This window comes from Phacochoerus africanus, chromosome 6 (assembly GCF_016906955.1).
Source record: "Phacochoerus africanus isolate WHEZ1 chromosome 6, ROS_Pafr_v1, whole genome shotgun sequence".
NCBI lineage: Eukaryota > Metazoa > Chordata > Mammalia > Artiodactyla > Suidae > Phacochoerus > Phacochoerus africanus.
Window position 1 is genome coordinate 89,338,364 of NC_062549.1, and position 17,622 is coordinate 89,355,985.

Genomic DNA, 17,622 nt, shown 5'->3' on the forward strand with positions numbered 1-17,622 from the left:
AAAAAAAAACTTTCTGGGGGGCTGCAGGCGGAGAGGGCTTTAGTGGGAGAAGGGGCCAGCAGTGATTGGGCCTCCTGCCCATAGGTTGCCATGGAGGAGAAAAAAAACAAAAATGGGGGTTTTTTTGTTTTTTTTTTCTGGGTTTTGGGGCCGTGGTGCCTGTTGGGCAGCAATTTTTTTGCCAGGGGGAAAAGTTCCAGTCCCAGGGGAATCAAGGGCCCGTTTGCACAGCAGCAAAAACAAACCCAAAAGAAACACCTGCAAGTGGGGGGGGGGGGGGACCCAATTGGGCGGATTTCGAAAGTTCAACAGGCTTTCCCACGGAAGAGGACTTTCCTGGGACTTTGGTTTTCCTAGGCTAGGGATTTTTTGAGGGGCTCGGCCACCCCAGGAATCACCAGGGACCTCGGACAATACTTTAACCGGTGGAAATTTTCATTTTACATTCCCATGGCAAAATTAATATTTAAACGTTTATTTAAAAACTTTATTGACATGCCAAATTAAGGGGGATTTCACAAAAAGGAAAAAAAAATTGAGCAACTTTTTTCTGTTCTCTAAAAAATTGGAGCCACTTCTGTTATTCAATATTTCATTTTTAAACATGAAAGTCTTTTAACACAAACAAGGGGGGGACACAGGTTTTCCACAGGGGAGTAAAAAATTACGAGTTTCTTTAGCTTTGATAATATTTCTTCGTTCCATTTGTGGTGATTAACATTAAAACTATAAATAGGATGATATATAATATCAACCCCTTTCATATTCATAACATATGTATATTAATATTTGATTACCACAAAATTTTCACTAATATTATTTCATTTAAAAGTGGTGTTGTGGTTGTATATTTAGATATTTTGATTTTTTACATTATTTCAATATATTTCATAAATAAAATGTTGTTGTGTTGTTTTGTTGTTTGTTGTTGTGTGTGTTTGTGTGTGGTGTTTGTGATCCGGGGGAAAATCAGGTTCTTGTTCCACGGCAGTCCAAAAAGCGGGGAATTTTGACAATAACTCCCCCGTACAAAAACACCACAGGCAAGCAAAGGAAAGGGGGGGCAAGTTTCTTATTAAAAAAGGGGGAAAAGCAGGGATAAGGGCTCCCCCAGGGGGGGGGCGGCTGGGGAAAAGGGGAGAAGAGGTCCCCTTTTTTCTCTATTTACCCTAAGGTGAGTTTTTATTTCCTTAAAGTTGGGAGGGGGGAAAGGGTTTTTATTTCCAGTTTCTTGTCCCAAATAGAGTCTTAGGGGTTTGGGGAAAAATGTCCCATTAACATGGTCTTATAGTTTTTTTGTTCCTTTTTCCTTCATTTTGTAAAAAACAACTGAGTCAGAGGGGGGGGATTTTAAGGGATTTATGTCCAATTCTGGGGCGTCGGTCCCACTCCCCTTATTGGTAAACAAAAAAACCCCAACGGGCCTGTGGGATGTGACTCCTGGGAGGGCCCTTAAAACAGTCAACCCCCAAATGTTTTAAAATGGGCCATATCCAAAAGGGATGCATTTTGAAGGCCCCCCATGTTGCTTCCCCAACACTTGACTTTGACCTTGAAATGGGAGTTTAATTATTCTGGCCATATATTAATGGCGGGGCACAGGGAAAATATGTGTGTGTTGTTGTGGGTTTTGTGTTGTTTGTTGCCCCAGGGGGGCATGCAAGGGCAGGCTTGCATGTTTGGAGAAATCTTCTATTCCAGCAAAGACGCGGGAGGGAATTTTGAAACATCGGGGCTGCAGAGGAATTGTTTGCTACGGTCCTAAAAAACCCATTAGGGACATAAAAAAAGGGAAACAAACTCCACTGTTTATTTTCATTTTATTTTTTAAAAAATTCAAATTAATTAATTAAATTTTTTTTTTTGGTTCTTTTTTGGGGCTGGAATAACGTGGGCCATATTGGAAGTTCCCGGGGGGCTGCCCTAGGGGCGTTTCAACATTTGGAGGCTCAAGCTAATTTTGGGGGGCCTTTACCCACCACAACCTTAAGGCAACAAAAAACTCCCACGATTCCAAGGCCACGTTTTCTTTGACCTAACACCAAGGTTTTTCACGGCCAAAACAAACCCAGATCTAAACCCCACTTGCGGGGAGGGGGGCCAAAGGGGATTCAAAACCCTCGTCCTCATTGGGGGGGAAACCACCAGTCATGAATTCCGGTTTTTACAAGTTGAGGCCATGGAGGGCGATAAAAAAAAAAAAAAAACAACAACTCTTGGGGAAAAACCTTCCCGTTCTTATATTTTTTAAATTGGGTATTGGCCCAAACCACTGGGAAAATTGTCATGGGGTTGCTATGATTTTTCAGATTGGAACAATTTTCTGTGGCTTTCTTGCTCAGTATTTTTAACACCCCTCTTTTTCATGATTTTAAAACCAAACAAAAAGGCTTTGGGGAACCCCTATTCCTTTTTTTTACCATGGGAGGTCCCAAATTTGAGTTTTCTTTGAGGAAAAAAACTGTTACCTTAACCTCCCCTTTTTCAGTGTGGGGACAGGGGAAATTCACCTTTTATTCCCGCTACTTATGGTTTTCAACAATTTGAGGAAAATCTTTTGGTCTCAATTTGCTTTTTCAAAATTATTTCAACCTTTTTTGTTCTTGTTTAAAAGGCAATTCTTCGGGAAAAAACAAAAACGTTTGTACATGCCCTCCTTGTTTGCTCGCAAAATACAAATTTTTTTTCTTATTTGGAGGGAAGGTCAAAGGGGAAAATTAATTACTTAGTTAAAACTGTCTTTAAGAAAAAAAGGGGTGAATTCTTCCGATGGTCTAAGGAGTTAAGGGGAAAAATTTAAAAAAAAAAAACCAAAGCAAAAAAAGGAAAAAAACAAAAAAAAGGCTTTGCAGGGAAAAAATAGGACAATTTTGGGGCCTCCAGGGCCCAAAAAAACAACAAATGGAAGTCTTTGCCATTCAGGAGGGTCTTTGGGCACTTTTTACCAACACAAACCAAAAAAAGCTTTTCAGTTTTTTAAACTCCCAGTTAACCCGTGTTTTTTGAGTCAGTCTGTAAGTTCTGACCATGCTAAGGGCACTTATTGGGTTCTTGTAAAACCAAGCGATGACTTTTAGCAAGAAATGATTGTGACATTATTATTTTAAGGAGTGTTCGTTTTATTCAATTTGAAATTGGTAATGGAAAGTGATCCTTCAGGTGATATTAAGATATTCAAATTCAGTGTCATGTTTTGAAGGACACTAAAATGTGTCATTACCCCAAGTACGTGGGATTTTGGCAACTTTGAGAGCCTGTGTTCAGATGTCAGCCAGGCAAACCTACCGATGCGGTCCCATCCCCCTCCCCACTATGCCCGCTTTTAGGGCTGCTCGATTGATTATAGACCTATAATATAATCATCATTATGCAGCAGCAGTAATTATAGAGGTCACTGAATATACATTTTTGGCCCCTTATTCGCAATAGCCTCCTGTAGAGAAGAGTATATTCAGCAGGGTGATCGAGCCGTGTGTTGATGCTCATCAAGATGAAATCTGGAGAAGATTACTCATCCGATGGCATTAAAAATGTATGGTTTTATTCCCCACCAATTTTACTCGTCAAATTTAGAAAGCGCTTGTACTGTGTAGCAAACATATTTCTTAGCTCCCTCCCTTGCCAAGGTTGGGTCTGTGTCACTAGTTACTCTACATGCAACATGAGGCACTGAAATAGCTTGCTCTTGTCTGAGGTGCACAGAGTGAAAGATTTTGGGAGTGGTGGTATTTGTTTGCAAGTGGCTGTGGTGTGTGTGTGTGTGTGTGCTGTGTGTGTGTGTGTGGTTGTGTGTGTTTGAACATGTCACATGCCCCCATTTTAGGGCCATACTTGCAGCATATTGCAGTTTTTCAGGCTGGGTCAAATCGGAGCTACACCTCCGACCTACAGACAGCCAGCAACTCAGGATCTCAGGCCTATATCCACCTCCTAAACCACAGCTCATACAAGCTGGACTTTATTATTTTTATTATTTTTTGTTTTGTCATTTTAGGGTTCACCCAGCCTATGGAGGTTCCCAGGCTAGGGGTCGAGCTCGAGCTGCAGCTGCGCTTCCACAGCCACAGCAATGCAGTCGCGAGCCCTCTGGGACCTACACCACAGCTACAGCAATGCGATCTTAACCTACTGGTGAGGCCAGGGATGAACGCATCCTCATGGATACTAGTCAGGTTCCTTATTTGCCTGAGCCACAACAGAACTCCAAATACTATTTATTGAAGGAATATTTTCCATGCCATTTGGCGGTTGAAGCCCCAGAATCAGTAATTCCTTTCATTCCTTCTTGCAGAACAGACCACCCACTTTCCTCCCTCGAGGTCCGTCCTTTGTAATTGAACAAGGCAGCTGACACATGGGCTGTGCAGTTCCCTGATGTTTTTCCCTTTAAGCGGCAGTGAGCAGGCAGAGCACATACTTCCTGAGACACTACAGGTGATGCACTTTAATATTCTCTCCACAGAACATGGAACACCATCTTTCTCAACCCCCAAGGTTGGTTCTTCATCAGCCATAAACATACCACAAGCCAGTGCCTCTTATTTTAGCTACTTCCTTTTTTAAAAAATCTTTTTAGGGACACAGCCATGGCACATGGAAGTTCCACAGGCTAGGGGTCCAATTGGAGCGCATCTACCAGCTTATGCCGTGGCCACCTCAATGCCAGATTGAGCTGAGTCTCTGACCTACCTCTGAAGCTCAAGGTAATGCCAGATCCTTAATCCAATGACCTGGACTAGGGATCAAACCCACCTCCTCATGGAAGCAGTCACGGGTTTTTTTTAACCTCTGAGCCACACCAACAACGGAACTCCATATTTTAGTTATTTCCTGAAGGTGGAAGGGACAATGTTGACTTGTGTGCTGCTTGGTAAAGGCTCCAGGCAGAAAGTGACCCTTTCTGCTTCTGTTTCTTGCTAAAACAAGTCACAAAGGCCTGTTTTACCATCCCAGAGGAGAGCAGATTTCCATGTGCCTCCAAAAGCAACGGAGACTCAATCACTGATGATTGGTCCTGAGATACAAAGATTACCTGAGATATATCCTGGATGAAGTGCTATTAGTGGTCATTGGCTCAAAGGTTGTGTTACGGAGATACCCAGCAGTCCTGCGTTCTGCAACGTATCAGCTCTGGGACAGGCCCGGTGGCTTGTAGCTTACCAGCTCCTGGCAGTCTGTGGCTGCAGTGGATCAGCTCTTTTACCACGGCCGCAGAAACCAAGTGAGCACTGGGAGAGTTGGAGAAATCAGACGACGATCGCTCTCCAGAGTCTGAGCCCGGAAGAAGGGTTTACAAGGCTTTTTGGGCTACGTCTTCCGTATCCAGCTGGCTCAGTTGGACTGGAATGACGTCAGGCAAGGTACAGATGCGGAACAAACAAATTTACAGAAGGAGATGCATGGGGGGACTGGTTGGGCCGTTGGCCTTAGCTAGACTTTGCTTAGTCATCATGGCACGGGGTCTCTCCTTTCTACATTTTATTGGGACATTTTCTCTACAGTTGTCCCACAAGCAGAGATGCACGGCAGACAGCTCAGTCCTCTCTCTGCCCTTCCCTCCTCCTCCTCCCTCCCTCTCCCACCTTCCGACATAATTCAGACAGTGGTGAGTGAAGTACAGGAGCACAGGTTGTAAGGTCCGTTTTAATACCATTAAAATTCTGGGGTTGTTGTAGTGGCTTATAAGTGGGAGTCACCTTCTTTCTCCAGCATGAACACGGTGAGTTGTGAGTGGCTGCCCCCTTGGACAACAAAAACAGATGTGTGGCTGGAGGCTCAGAAGTGAGAGGAGGAAGCAGTGGCCTTGGCTGAACATTCACTCTCGGTTCCCGAGACGCGACCAGCAGCAGGGTGAGTGATGGGGCGTGAGAATCTAGGTTCAGTGGTCAGCCAGAGCCTGGGCAGTGGACAGCGCTGAAAGGGTGGGGCTGGGGGGGGGTTGTGGTGGATGTGGAGGATGGAGAAATTTTGTTTGTTAGCACATGTGGACCCTCTCCTTGGGATATGGGCTTCAATGGGGATAGGCATTCTCCTCTAATGGGAGAGGGATGAAGGCCAGACAAAATTTAGCACCATGAAGGCCAGCTCAGCAGAACCCTGGGAAAGGAAGTACAGGTACACTAAACCAAAGCCTTTATGGTTATGAGGCCGAATATTAACTCAGGGAGTCAGTGTAGGAACATGGGCATCGATGCATTCTTTGATGTGGTGTTGATTAACCTTTGTGGCTTAAGGGCTTCGGGAGTAGCAGTAACACCTCCACAGGCCTTGTTTTATTACAGGAAATGCGAATTCCCCACAGCATTTGTTTCTATAGGAAATGTGAATCTCTAGCCCACTCCTCAACTGATGAAAAGAAAATGGAGAAATGGTGATTTATCTAAGGAAAGAAAGGGCAAGAAACACATTAAACTTACATGGGACATTTCCAACCCCCAAATCACTACTGGACAAGGACGATCATAGGTACTTGAGCAAGGCCAGTGGGAGAAAACCACATCTTTCCGGAACCACGTTGGTGCCTTCCCAAGGAAGGAATAAAACCAATAGGACATAAAGAAGGTGGCCCTTATTTGCCTCCCAGCAGCCCTGGGGAACTATCGCTTGCCTTTAGTAAAGACTTTGCTTGCTTGCTCTGCCTGTGTGTTCTCGGAGTTCATTCCGATGCCGTGAACAAGATCAGATTCGGTATCTATTTCCGGTTGTCAGTTATATGAGAATATCCCTACTAGGCAAATACACAGTCCTCTGAGGGAAGGGCCTTCATATATGTAACCCTCAATTTGTTCAGAAACAAAAACATTTGTGTGTGTTTGTGTATGCCTATAGAGAAATGGCATGCATATACATGGGGTAAAATACTATCAATCAAGGAAAACTTGGTAAAGCTATATGTGAGTTTGTAATATTTATTTTGCAATGTTGGGTAAGTGTTCAATTATTATTATTTTTCCCATTATGGCCGCACAGTGGCAAATGGAAGTTCGGGGCGAGCGAGTTCAGTGTGGAGCTGCATATGCGGGCCAGGAAACAGTATGGTAAGGCCACACAACCACTGAGGGAGGCCAGAGGAAACCAGCCCGAATAGAGACAATGCCTGGATAAAATTAGTGAAACAACAGGAACCAGATCAATCATATCCTCTTCTTGTCTTATTTTTGAAGGTAATTGACGTCGAATTTTAATTGAGGCAGTGTCCGTTAGGCTTGAGTTCCTTTCCTTCCTTTCTTTTCCTTTCCTTTTCCTTTCCTTCCTTTCCTTCTTTTCCTTTCCTTTCCTTTCCTTTCCTTTCCTTCTTCTTTCTTTCTTTCTTTCTTTCTTCTTCTTTCTTTCTTTCTTTCTTTCTCTCTTCTTTCTTTCTTTCGTCTTGCCATTTTCGTGGGCTCCTCCCACGGCATACTGGAGGTTCCCAAGCTCGGGGCTCGACTGAGATCTGTAGCCGCTGCCTACACCACGCCACCAGCAATGCGGCCGATCCTAACCACTGGACAAGTTAACGGATTTGAAACCTGCAGTATCAGTGGTTCCCAGTCGGATCGGTAGGACCACTGAGCCATTGACGGGTAACTCCTCTTTTTTTTTTTTTTTTTAGTGAGTGAGAAGTGCAATGATTTTTAACATTATTTATTTAATATTGCTTTTTACGGGCTCTGCATCTGTGGCCATGTAGAGGTTCCCCCGGCTAGGGGTCAAATCAGAGCTACAGCTTTGTCCTGTGCCACGCCACCGTAAGGCAGAAGAATCTGCGCCGCATCTGTGACCTATACCACAGCTCATGGGCCATGCCAGATCCTTAACCCACTGAGAAAAAGCCGGGGATCGAACCTGCAACCTCATGTTTTCCTAGTCAGATTCGTTCTGTTGCGCCCGAGGGAAACTCCCCTATTCATCATTTCTACCAAAATGTAGATAAAGGAATGAAATGACAGGGTGAGACATGTCATAATTTGGGTCTGGACAGTGTACGGCACCAGCTTTGTCTGGGAGTGACAGTGTCAGGGAAGGCATGTGGAGAAGTTTCAGGAGAGACTTGAAGGAGGCTGTCTTGGCAGAGGTCTGTGAGGCACTGGGCCCTCTGACTTGGGAGCAGGACAAGCTTCAGGGAAGAACTGTAAGCACCCGTCCATCCCGACAGGTTGTTACATCATGCTCGCTATGTGTGCCCTGAGCAGGGTTCCCCCTCCTCAGGTGCTGGCTGTCACTTGTGTGACCAAGAGCACTGCTCCCTGGTTCTCCAGCCAGTCACACATTTCTTCTTGTTGCCAGAGGCAGATGCCCTGGGACCTTCAAGGGGAGGAGGCCTGGAGGGCAGGGCCTGCAGCCTGCAGTGGGCAGGGCCGGGCAGGGCCTGCATGCTTGCTCTCCCCATAAAAGCTCAACACTTGCCCCCCATCGGGACTCTACTGCAGACAGTAGCCCTGAGCCTCCACTTGGCAGGGTGTTCTCAGCTCCTGGCATCTGTGAAGAAGGAAGGAGGGAGCTCTCTGTGCTGTGAGAAAGGTGTTTCTGAGTCGAAGAGAGGCGATCTGCGTGTGGGGAGGCAAGATGCCAGCTCAGGTCTGGTCTTGGTCTCAGGGATGGGGATTTAAGGAGAAAGGAGCCCATGACCAGTGAAGTATTTGTAGGGCTGGATGGGGTGGGGGCTATTCGAGGAGGTTCCCCAATGGCTAGGAGCCCTTAACCTTTCCATTTGAGGTTTTCTTAGTATAAGGTGAGTGCGGAGAAAAAGAGTGTGTTCAGGCAAAGAGAAGAAAATTTATTAGAGGGAAAAGGAGAGGGTGACTGACCCTTGAGAAGAGGTAGCGCCCCGCTCCCCCCCCCCTCTTCTCTCGGGGCCTTCTTAATCTCCCAGGATGGGAAATTGGATTCCCTGAAGCGGGGGGAGTTTAGTTTATCTTTCGCCTGCAGCTGGACTCTGGTGGTCACGCAGTCATGGGAAGTCAGAGGTGTCTCACGGTAGGGTGGTCTCATAATCCTTTTTTTTTTTTTTTGGTCTTTTTTGCTATTTCTTGGGCTGCTCCCTCGGCATATGGAGGTTCCCAGGCTAGGGGTCTAATTGGAGCTGTAGCCGCCAGCCTACGCCAAGCCACAGCAATGCGGGATCCCGAACCGTGTCTGCAACCTACACCACAGCTCCCAGCAACACCAGATCGTCAACCCACTGAGCAAGGGCAGGGACTGAACCCGCAACCTCATGGTTCCTAGTCGGATTCGTTAACCACTGCGCCCTGACGGGAACTCCTGGTCTCATAATCTTGAGAAAGCTGGAGGTGTGTGGTGTCCCACAGTGAAAGGGGGGAAAGAGTCTCGTAGTCTTGGAAAAGGAGGCACCAGTGGCGAAAACAGGATGTCCCCTGAGCAAGGTGGTCAGTCTCATGGGTCAGCATAAAGAGCCATTTTAACAATGAGCCCCCATGTAGCCCCTAACACTTACTCAGAAAGTTCAGGGAGAAAGGATGGGAGGAAAAGAAAGGATGGTCCAGCCAGTAAGTAACCTTAGGCATCTCTTTTTCCCTTTAGAGGATTTTTGGGGCCAGATTCTGCCTCCTGCTGTTCCTCTCTGTGGCCACCAGAGGGCAGAGTGCAGGTAAGTCTCTGAGGAGCAGCAGCTTCTTCAGCTGCCCTGAGGTGTGCAGAGGAGCAGAGGGACTAGAGCTGGGCTGCAGGCTGAAGTCCTAGCACAGAGGGGAAGTCATGGAGATGCCCAGAGGCCAACCTTGCAGCCAACCTGGTGTGTCCTGGGTGCTGATTGCTGGCTTCTCCGTGGGTCTGGTCTGAAGAAGGTAGGGTGTTAGTTAAGCCACACCCTGGGGCTCCACTCTGTGCGTTAGGTTGGCTGGCAGGCTCAGGGGAGCCATGGTAAAGTCTGTTCCGTTGTTGCTACTCCTTCTCCTATGGCCTTGGCCTGGGGATTCCCTGAAGGAGCTGGTGGTCAGGGCTGTATGACAGAGGAGGCTCAGGGGCGGCATGGTAAAGACTGCCCCCTTCTGGGTGAGCTAGGGGAGGAGAGAGAGAGAAATTAGGAGTTTGGAATTAATATGCACATGCTACTGTATATAAAATAGTCAAACAACAGGGACCCACTGTGTAGCACAGGGAACTATACTCAAAATCCTCTAAAAGCTTATAATGGAAAAGAGTCTGAAAAAGAATATCTATATCTCCAAATTACTTGGCTATACACTTGAGACTAACACAATATTATTAATTAACTATATTTTATTTTTTTCTAAAAAAGACTGTTCCCGGATTTCCCGTTGTGGCGCAGTTGTTAACGAATCCGACTAGGAACCATGAGGTTGCAGGTTCGATCGCTGGCCTTGCTCAGTGGGTTAAGGATCTGGTGTTGCCGGGAGCTGTGGTGTAGGTTGCAGATGCGGCTGGGATCCCTCGTTGCTGTGGCTCTGGCGTAGGCCGGTGGCTACAGCTCCGATTCGACCCCTAGCCTGGGAACCTCCATATGCCACGGGAGTGGCCCTAGAAAAGGCAAAAAGACCAAAAAAAAAAAAAAAGGCTGTTCCCTTCTAGATATTCCTACTCCTATGGCTCTGGCCTAGAGATTCTAGAGGGGACTGGGTGGTGAGGGCTGTGTCCAGGGAACAACCTTGACTGATTCCCATTCTCACAATTCCACCCCTCAGAATAGGCACAGTGACTTTTTTTTTTGGCCTCATGCTCCCCATGTGGAGGTTCCTGGGCCAGGGGTTGAACATGTGCAGCGGTAGTGATATTACTGGATCCTTAACCCGCTGTGCAACAAGGGAACTCCACAGTTTTCGTTTTTTAATTTTATTTTTGTTTTTGTTTTTAAAATTCTCTCCTAGCCCCTCAGAATTTGTTACAATTTTCCGTGTTCTCTTATTTATTTATTTTGCTTTTTAGGGCCGCACCTGCGGCATATGGAGGTTCCCAGGCTAGGGGTCTAATGAGAGCTACAGCTGCCGACCTACACCACAGCCACAGCAATGCTAGATCCGAGCTGCGTCTGTGACCTACACCACAGCTCAGGGCAATGCTGGATCCTTAACTCACTGAGCGAGGCCAAGGATCGAACCCGCAACCTTATGGTTCCTAGTCAGATTCGTTTCCACTGTGCCACTATGGGAACTCCCCAGTTTTCGTTTTAGTTGAGCAGAAGAATTTGAGTGTTGCGTCTGTACTAGATGTGTGCCAGCTGGTCTTAGCAGAGAGGACCCTGGCCTCTGGGGCCTCACAGCACAGTGATGAGCAAATGAAGTGGGCAGAGGCTGGGAGCCCATGACCAGGAAGGGTGGTTTGGTGGCATCAGACTCTTAATGAGAATTATCTTCACATCCTCTAGCAGCGACCCAGTCTGTGGAATGGTTCCCGGAGAACGAATCGTGTGCCCCTTTTCTGTCTTTCCTGCCTCGGAGCTGCAAGGAAATCAAAGAAAGTTGCCATAGAGCAGGTGGTGAGTAATAAACTAGTCCAGCACATCCCCTTTTGGCTTTTTAAATTATTATTATTATTTTTAATCTAAGGGAGATCCCAGTCATGGAGATCAAGAGGAATGTGCCCGAATTGCGTGTCTGCTCTGAGTCCAGCTTCCAGCCAAGGAGCTGTCCAGTGGGAATACTGAGGCTTTTGCCCACCCAGCCCCCTGCCTCTGGCACAGCAGACATGAGTTTTTGAACACAGGGAGAATGCAGTGATCCTGGTGACTCTTAGGCTGGTGGGCAGAGCTGTGATGAGTCTAAGATATTTCCCTCTTTTCCAGCTAACGTGTTAGCCGGCCACAGTTTCATAGATGCTGGCAGAAAAGACGAGCCTCCTGAGGTGGAGACAGAGAATGTGTTATTCACAGCCACAGCAGTAGTCAGAGTATCAGCTTTTCCCTGTGCTGCCTCCCCGATCCCAGTCCCACCAGGGTGATGTGAGTAGGGCCAGGAGACATCTGAAGACGCAGTGGGTTTGCCAAGCAGGCTGACAAATGGGGCTGGAAAAGATTGGGCAAGCCTTTTTATTTTTGTTTTCATTTTTTTTGTCTTTTTTTTTTTTGGTCTTTTTTGCTATTTCTTTGGGCCGCTCCTGCGGCATATGGAGGTTCCCAGGCTAGGGGTCGAATCGGAGCTGCAGCCCCTGGCCTACGCCAGAGCCAGAGCAACGCTGGATCCGAGCCATGTCTGCAACCAACAGCACAGCTCACGGCAACGCCGGATAGTTAACCCACTGAGCAAGGGCAGGGATCGAACCCGCGACCTCATGGTTCCTAGTCGGATTCGTTAACCACTGCACCACGACGGGAACTCCTGTTTTTGTTTTCATTTTATTTATTTTTTTCTTTTTTGGCTGGCCCACTGCACATGGGTCCAGGAGAGGATCTCTGGGCTTAGGGAACTTGAATGTTATCTCATAGGCAGTGACCGTGCCTACCGTTTACTCTGACTTGTAGAGGCCACATCCTGATGTGGTTGGGTGCTGATTTCTGGCCTCTCCTGGCCAGAGAAGGAGGCGCTGTTCAGAGGGAGATACCATCTCTGTCTTCTAGGATGTTTGCTCTATAAAGGCTTTGAAAAGATAGCAGGGAGCAAAGGCAGGCAAGTCCCTGCTCATAGATGATGTGAAGCGAATTGTCCTCCAGCAAATGGATTGTGTGGAGCCTTCTGAATCTATTCTTTTTATTTCTTTCTTTCTCTTTCTTTCTTTTTCTTTTCTTTTTGGCTTTTTAGGGCCTTTCTTTCTTTTCTTTTTTTTCTATTTTTGGCTTTTTCGGGCCACACCTGTGGCATATGGAGGTTCCCCGGCTAGGGGTCTAATTGGAGCTGTAGCTGCCAGCCTACACCACAGCCACAGCAATGTCAGATCCCAGTTGTAGTTGTAGTTGTAGTCTGTGACCTACACCACAGCTCATGGCAATGCCAGATCCTTAACCTCATGGTTCCTAGTCAGATTCATTTCTGCTGTGGCACGATGGGCAGTCCTGAATGCATTCTTGATTCCGAGGGTCTTTCTGGGTGGGGGTCTTGAGAAGAACCCTGTGGTCTCAGGCAGGGGCCTGTGGGCTGGTTCCCTCTGCAGATGGCCTGTATTTCCTCCGCACTGAGAATGGTGTCGTCTACCAGACCTTCTGTGACATGACGTCTGGGGGCGGAGGCTGGACCCTGGTGGCCAGTGTGCACGAGAATCACATGGCTGGGAAATGCACGTTGGGTGACCGCTGGTCTAGTCAGCAGGGCAGCAGGGCCGACTACCCCGAGGGAGACGGCAACTGGGCCAATTACAACACCTTTGGGTCTGCAGAGGCGGCCACCAGCGATGACTACAAGGTTGGTGGCCCTGACCACCCAGCTAGGAAAGGGTAGTTGCTGAGTGTGGCTGGACCCCAGGGTGTGGAAGGGAGGGTGGAGGGCGGGGGTGTGGAGGTAGGGCTGGGGAGGGAGAAAGAGAGGATTCCATGTCTTTTTTTTTTTTTCTGTCTTTTGTCTTTTCTAGGGCCGCACCCACATAGAGAGGTTCTCAGGCTGGGGGTCTAATCAGAGCTGTAGCCACCAGCCTATGCCACAGCCACAGCAGTGCGGGATCTGAGCCGCATCTGCAACCTACAGCACAGCTCGAGGCAATGCCAGATCCTTAACCCACTGAGCGAGGCCAGGGATCGAACCTGCAACCTCAGATTCATTAACCACTGAGCCACGATGGGAACTCCAGGATTCCATGTCTTGAATCACAACCTCCTCCCAAGCAGTCTGCTGGGTGGTGGGGCACTGCCACCTACTGGAAGGGCGTTGTCTGAGTGCATGCTGGCCACCTGTGCGCCTGGAGGCCAGACCTCTCAACTCAGCAGAGGGCTGAGTGTGGGGTCTGCTGCTGGTTGGGCTTCATGGGCTGGTCAGGCTCATTGCATGTCACTCTCTAGAACCCTGGCTACTATGACATCCAAGCCCGGGACCTGGGCATCTGGCATGTGCCCAACCGGTCTCCCCTGCAGCAGTGGAGGAACAGCTCCTTGCTGAGGTACCGCACCAATACTGGATTCTTCCAGAGGCTGGGACATAATCTGTTTGGACTCTACCAGGTATATGGGGCCACTGGCTGTGGGTGGGGGGTTCTTCCTTTGGTGAATGGAGCGTCAAGTCTTGGGGTAAGGAGTCCGTCTGCTCTGGGTCCCTTTTCACTAGCAGGTGCCTGTGTTTGGCTTTCTCCTCCCGGTGGGTCACTGTGATACCTGGGCTGCCTCTTTCAGAGGGATAATGAGCCAAGCAGGGGGAGAGCCCTGTGGGAGAAGGAATGGGGGCAGCGAGGGAGGAGGACAAGGGGCTGGAGGCTGGTGAGGGACCTGGCTGTGGAGAGAAGGGAATCCCTGTTATCCAGGCCGATTTCTACATAACAAGAGAACTGAGGGCGCTAAACCCCCGACTTCCCCATGTGGCAGCCTCTCTACTGGCCTCACACAGCCTCTGTTTTGGGTCCTTGCAGAAATACCCAGTGAAATACGGAATAGGGAAATGTTGGACTGACAATGGCCCAGCCATTCCTGTTGTCTATGACTTTGGTGATGCTCAGAAAACTGCATCTTATTACTCACCCTATGGACAAAGTGAGTGTCTGCTTCCCAAGCCCAGTCATCAGTCCTTTCCTGCACTCTTGGAGCAAATGTAAATACCAGCAATTAATACTTGCTAGCACTTATCGAGCATGTTGAAGGTGCCAAGCTCTTACAGAGGAACTTTTTTTTTTTTGCTCTCTAGGTAAGGGCTGTACCGGTGGCATATGGAGGTTCCCAGGCTAGGGTTGAATGGGAGCTGTAGCTGCCGGCCTACACCACAGCCACAGCAGCACCGGATCCTTAACCCACTGAGCAAGGCCATGGATCGAACCCAAAACCTCATGGTTCCTAGTGAGATTTGTTTCCACTGCGCTACGTTGGGAACTCTTATAGAGGAACTTGTCATGATTTAGTAACATTTAATCATCATGAGAAAACTATGACGTTAGAATTCCTACCTTCTCCATTTTACAGGCTCTAAACTCAGGCTTCTTAACCAATACCCTGTATGACCTCTTGTAATAGTTAAGCAAAATTAGGCTAATGTTGACAAGTGAGAACTTTTTGAAAGTGGTGAGGAAAACTCACTTTTGTTATTCACTTTTAAAAGGCATATTTTTTCATGAAAATATAGCCACAGAAGTTAAATCTTCAGTGGGAGGATAAGAGCCATTGCTTGCACATTTGGTATTTCAGTGAAAGCAGGTAATGGTAGGTGGCAACATAAGCCTATGATAACTGGATGCAAAGTGTGCCAGCAGGAGCGGATGGCCCATCCCATCATTGTTTATTCCTGCTGGACCTGGGCGGTCTTCTTGCTGATCTTTCAGTGGAGTCTAATTGCTCCGAAAGCCTTAGGCAGACAAGTGACCTCTTGTGAGCCCCAACCTTGGTCTTCTTGCCCCCGAAGAGGAGAATTTCTCTTCCATGCAAGGTCAGGGCCAGGATGTAGCAGCCACTGTCCACAGAGGTGCTGGGCTCCCTGCCCTGTTGGTTTAGGGCATCCTGAGCTGGTCAAAGGGAAGCTGGTTCTAGTTCCTTCTTTGCATCCTTGGCCTTTTCTCTGCCTCTTCTTTTCCAGGAGAATTTGTGGCAGGATTTGTCCAGTTCAGGGTGTTTAATAACGAGAGAGCAGCCAACGCCCTGTGTGCTGGGATGAGAGTCACTGGCTGCAACACTGAACATGTGAGTTTGGGGAAGAGCCATGATTTGCGCATTTGTGTGTGTGTGTGTTCACCTACAGGGGTGTGTTGATGTGTTTCTCTGTGGGTTGCTTTTTCACTTTTTTTTTTTTTTGGTCTTTTTGCCATTTCTTGGGCCACTCCCGTGGCATATGGAGGTTCCCAGGCTAGGGGTCTAATCAGAGCTGTAGCCACCCGCCTACGCCAGAGCCACAGCAACGCGGGATCCGAGCCGCGTCTGCAACCTACACCACAGCTCACGGCTACGCCGGATCGTTAACCCACTGAGCAAGGGCATGGACCGAACCCGCAACCTCATGGTTCCTAGTCAGATTCGTTAGCCACTGCGCCATGACGGGAACTCCTGATAAGAACTTTAAAGATCTACTCTCCCATCCACACATACTAACCAGGCCTGACCCTGCTTAGCTTCCGAGATCAGACAACATCGGGCGCGTTCAGGGTGGTGTGGCTGTAGACTAATGATCTACTCTCTTAGTAACCTTTATCACAGACAATACAGTATTCTTACTTATAGTCACCATTTCATCCCCAGGACTTATTTGATAACTGAAAGTTTTCACCTTTTGACCACTGGATATGATTATTGCCAGTGAGGCCCAATATCTATATCCTTACATACGATTAGTACTTGAATGCTGGGTTTACAAAGTATTTCTACATGTTGAGGTCATGAAAGGGTTTCCAACATTTTTTTTTTTTTTTTTTTAGAGTGGCACCCATGGCTTATGGAGGTTCCCAGGCTAGGGGTTGAATTGGAGCTGTAGCTGCTGGCCTACACCACCGCCACAGCAATGCCAGATCTGAGCCACGTCTACGGCCTACACCGAAGCTCACGATAATGCAGGATCCTTAATCCACTGAGTGAGGCCAGGGGTTGAACCTTCGTCCTCCTGGATGTTGGTCAGATTCATTTCCGCTGAGCCACGATGGGATCTCCTCATTAACGCCCTTTTGCATGTACCCCTGAGTGCACCAATTCCCTGATCTTAGATACACAGGGCACCTACAAAGTGCTAGGTATCAGAGATGCAAAGGGGACAGAGTCATCTTAAGGAGCTCAGACTGAGTGTGTCAGAGATGCAAGTGCATGATGTCAACCTCATGGTATCACCTGTGATAGCAACGTAAACAAGGGCCCTAGGAGCACAATACAGGAGCTTCCACCTCTACCAATGGCACATTGTTGATTCTCCAGGAAGGTGACATTTGTATTGAATCTTACAAGTTGTGCAGATTTCAACAATAGCACGGGTCAGAATGGTGCCTTTCTAGCCTGAGTGACTAACATGTTCAAAATCAGTGTTTAAGAGAGCATGGTGTGTTGAGGATGCAGTGAGCTGTTGTGCAGTTTTGGAGCAAGGTGTGCATGTTGGGCAGAAGCAGGAGTTGATACTGGAAATAACCTGCAAGAAGCAGGGAAAGCAGATACTTCTCCATGGTGTGCGGGACATAGAATTTTTGTGGTAGATGATGATGCTGATGAAAGGTTTTTGAGCAGAGGAGTGACCTAATCAGCTTTGGTTTTGCTAAGATGATGCACAGCCGTGTGGAGGACATGGCTTCAGGGCAGAGAGATTCAGGAGAGCACAAGGCCAGTGCCAAGGTGCAGGTGTTAAATACTGAGGATCTGAGCAAGCATCATTTTTTTTGGGGGGGGGGCCACACCCATGGCATATGGAGGTTCCCAGGCTAAGGGTCGAATCGGAGCTGCATCTGTTGCCCTACACCACAGCCACAGCAATGCTGGACCCAAGCCATATCTTCGACCTATACCACAGCTTGCAGCAACACCGGATCCCTAACCCACTGAGTGAGGCCAGGGATAGTACCTGCGTCCTCACGGATGCCAGCCAGACTTGTTTCCGCTGAGCCATGATGGGAACTCCGAGCCAGCATCTTCTTGATGAGGTT

General features: G+C 47.9%; 2 protein-coding genes across 3 annotated transcripts in view; both read left to right on the forward strand.

Moving 5' to 3' along the window:
- The window catches only part of LOC125128697 (intelectin-2-like), a 60,604-nt gene that overhangs the window by 42,088 nt on the left and 894 nt on the right, over positions 1 to 17,622 (forward strand). The window contains exons 6-12 of the mRNA XM_047782877.1: positions 4,392 to 4,494; positions 9,520 to 9,586; positions 11,321 to 11,431; positions 13,039 to 13,286; positions 13,877 to 14,035; positions 14,437 to 14,557; positions 15,588 to 15,691. Of these exons, the coding sequence (XP_047638833.1) occupies positions 4,392 to 4,494; positions 9,520 to 9,586; positions 11,321 to 11,431; positions 13,039 to 13,286; positions 13,877 to 14,035; positions 14,437 to 14,557; positions 15,588 to 15,691 (913 nt within the window). The remainder of the gene's footprint in view (positions 1 to 4,391; positions 4,495 to 9,519; positions 9,587 to 11,320; positions 11,432 to 13,038; positions 13,287 to 13,876; positions 14,036 to 14,436; positions 14,558 to 15,587; positions 15,692 to 17,622) is intronic.
- Positions 1 to 17,622, forward strand: part of CFAP126 (cilia and flagella associated protein 126) — a 72,040-nt gene that overhangs the window by 20,789 nt on the left and 33,629 nt on the right. The gene's annotated exons all lie outside the window — the stretch shown is intronic.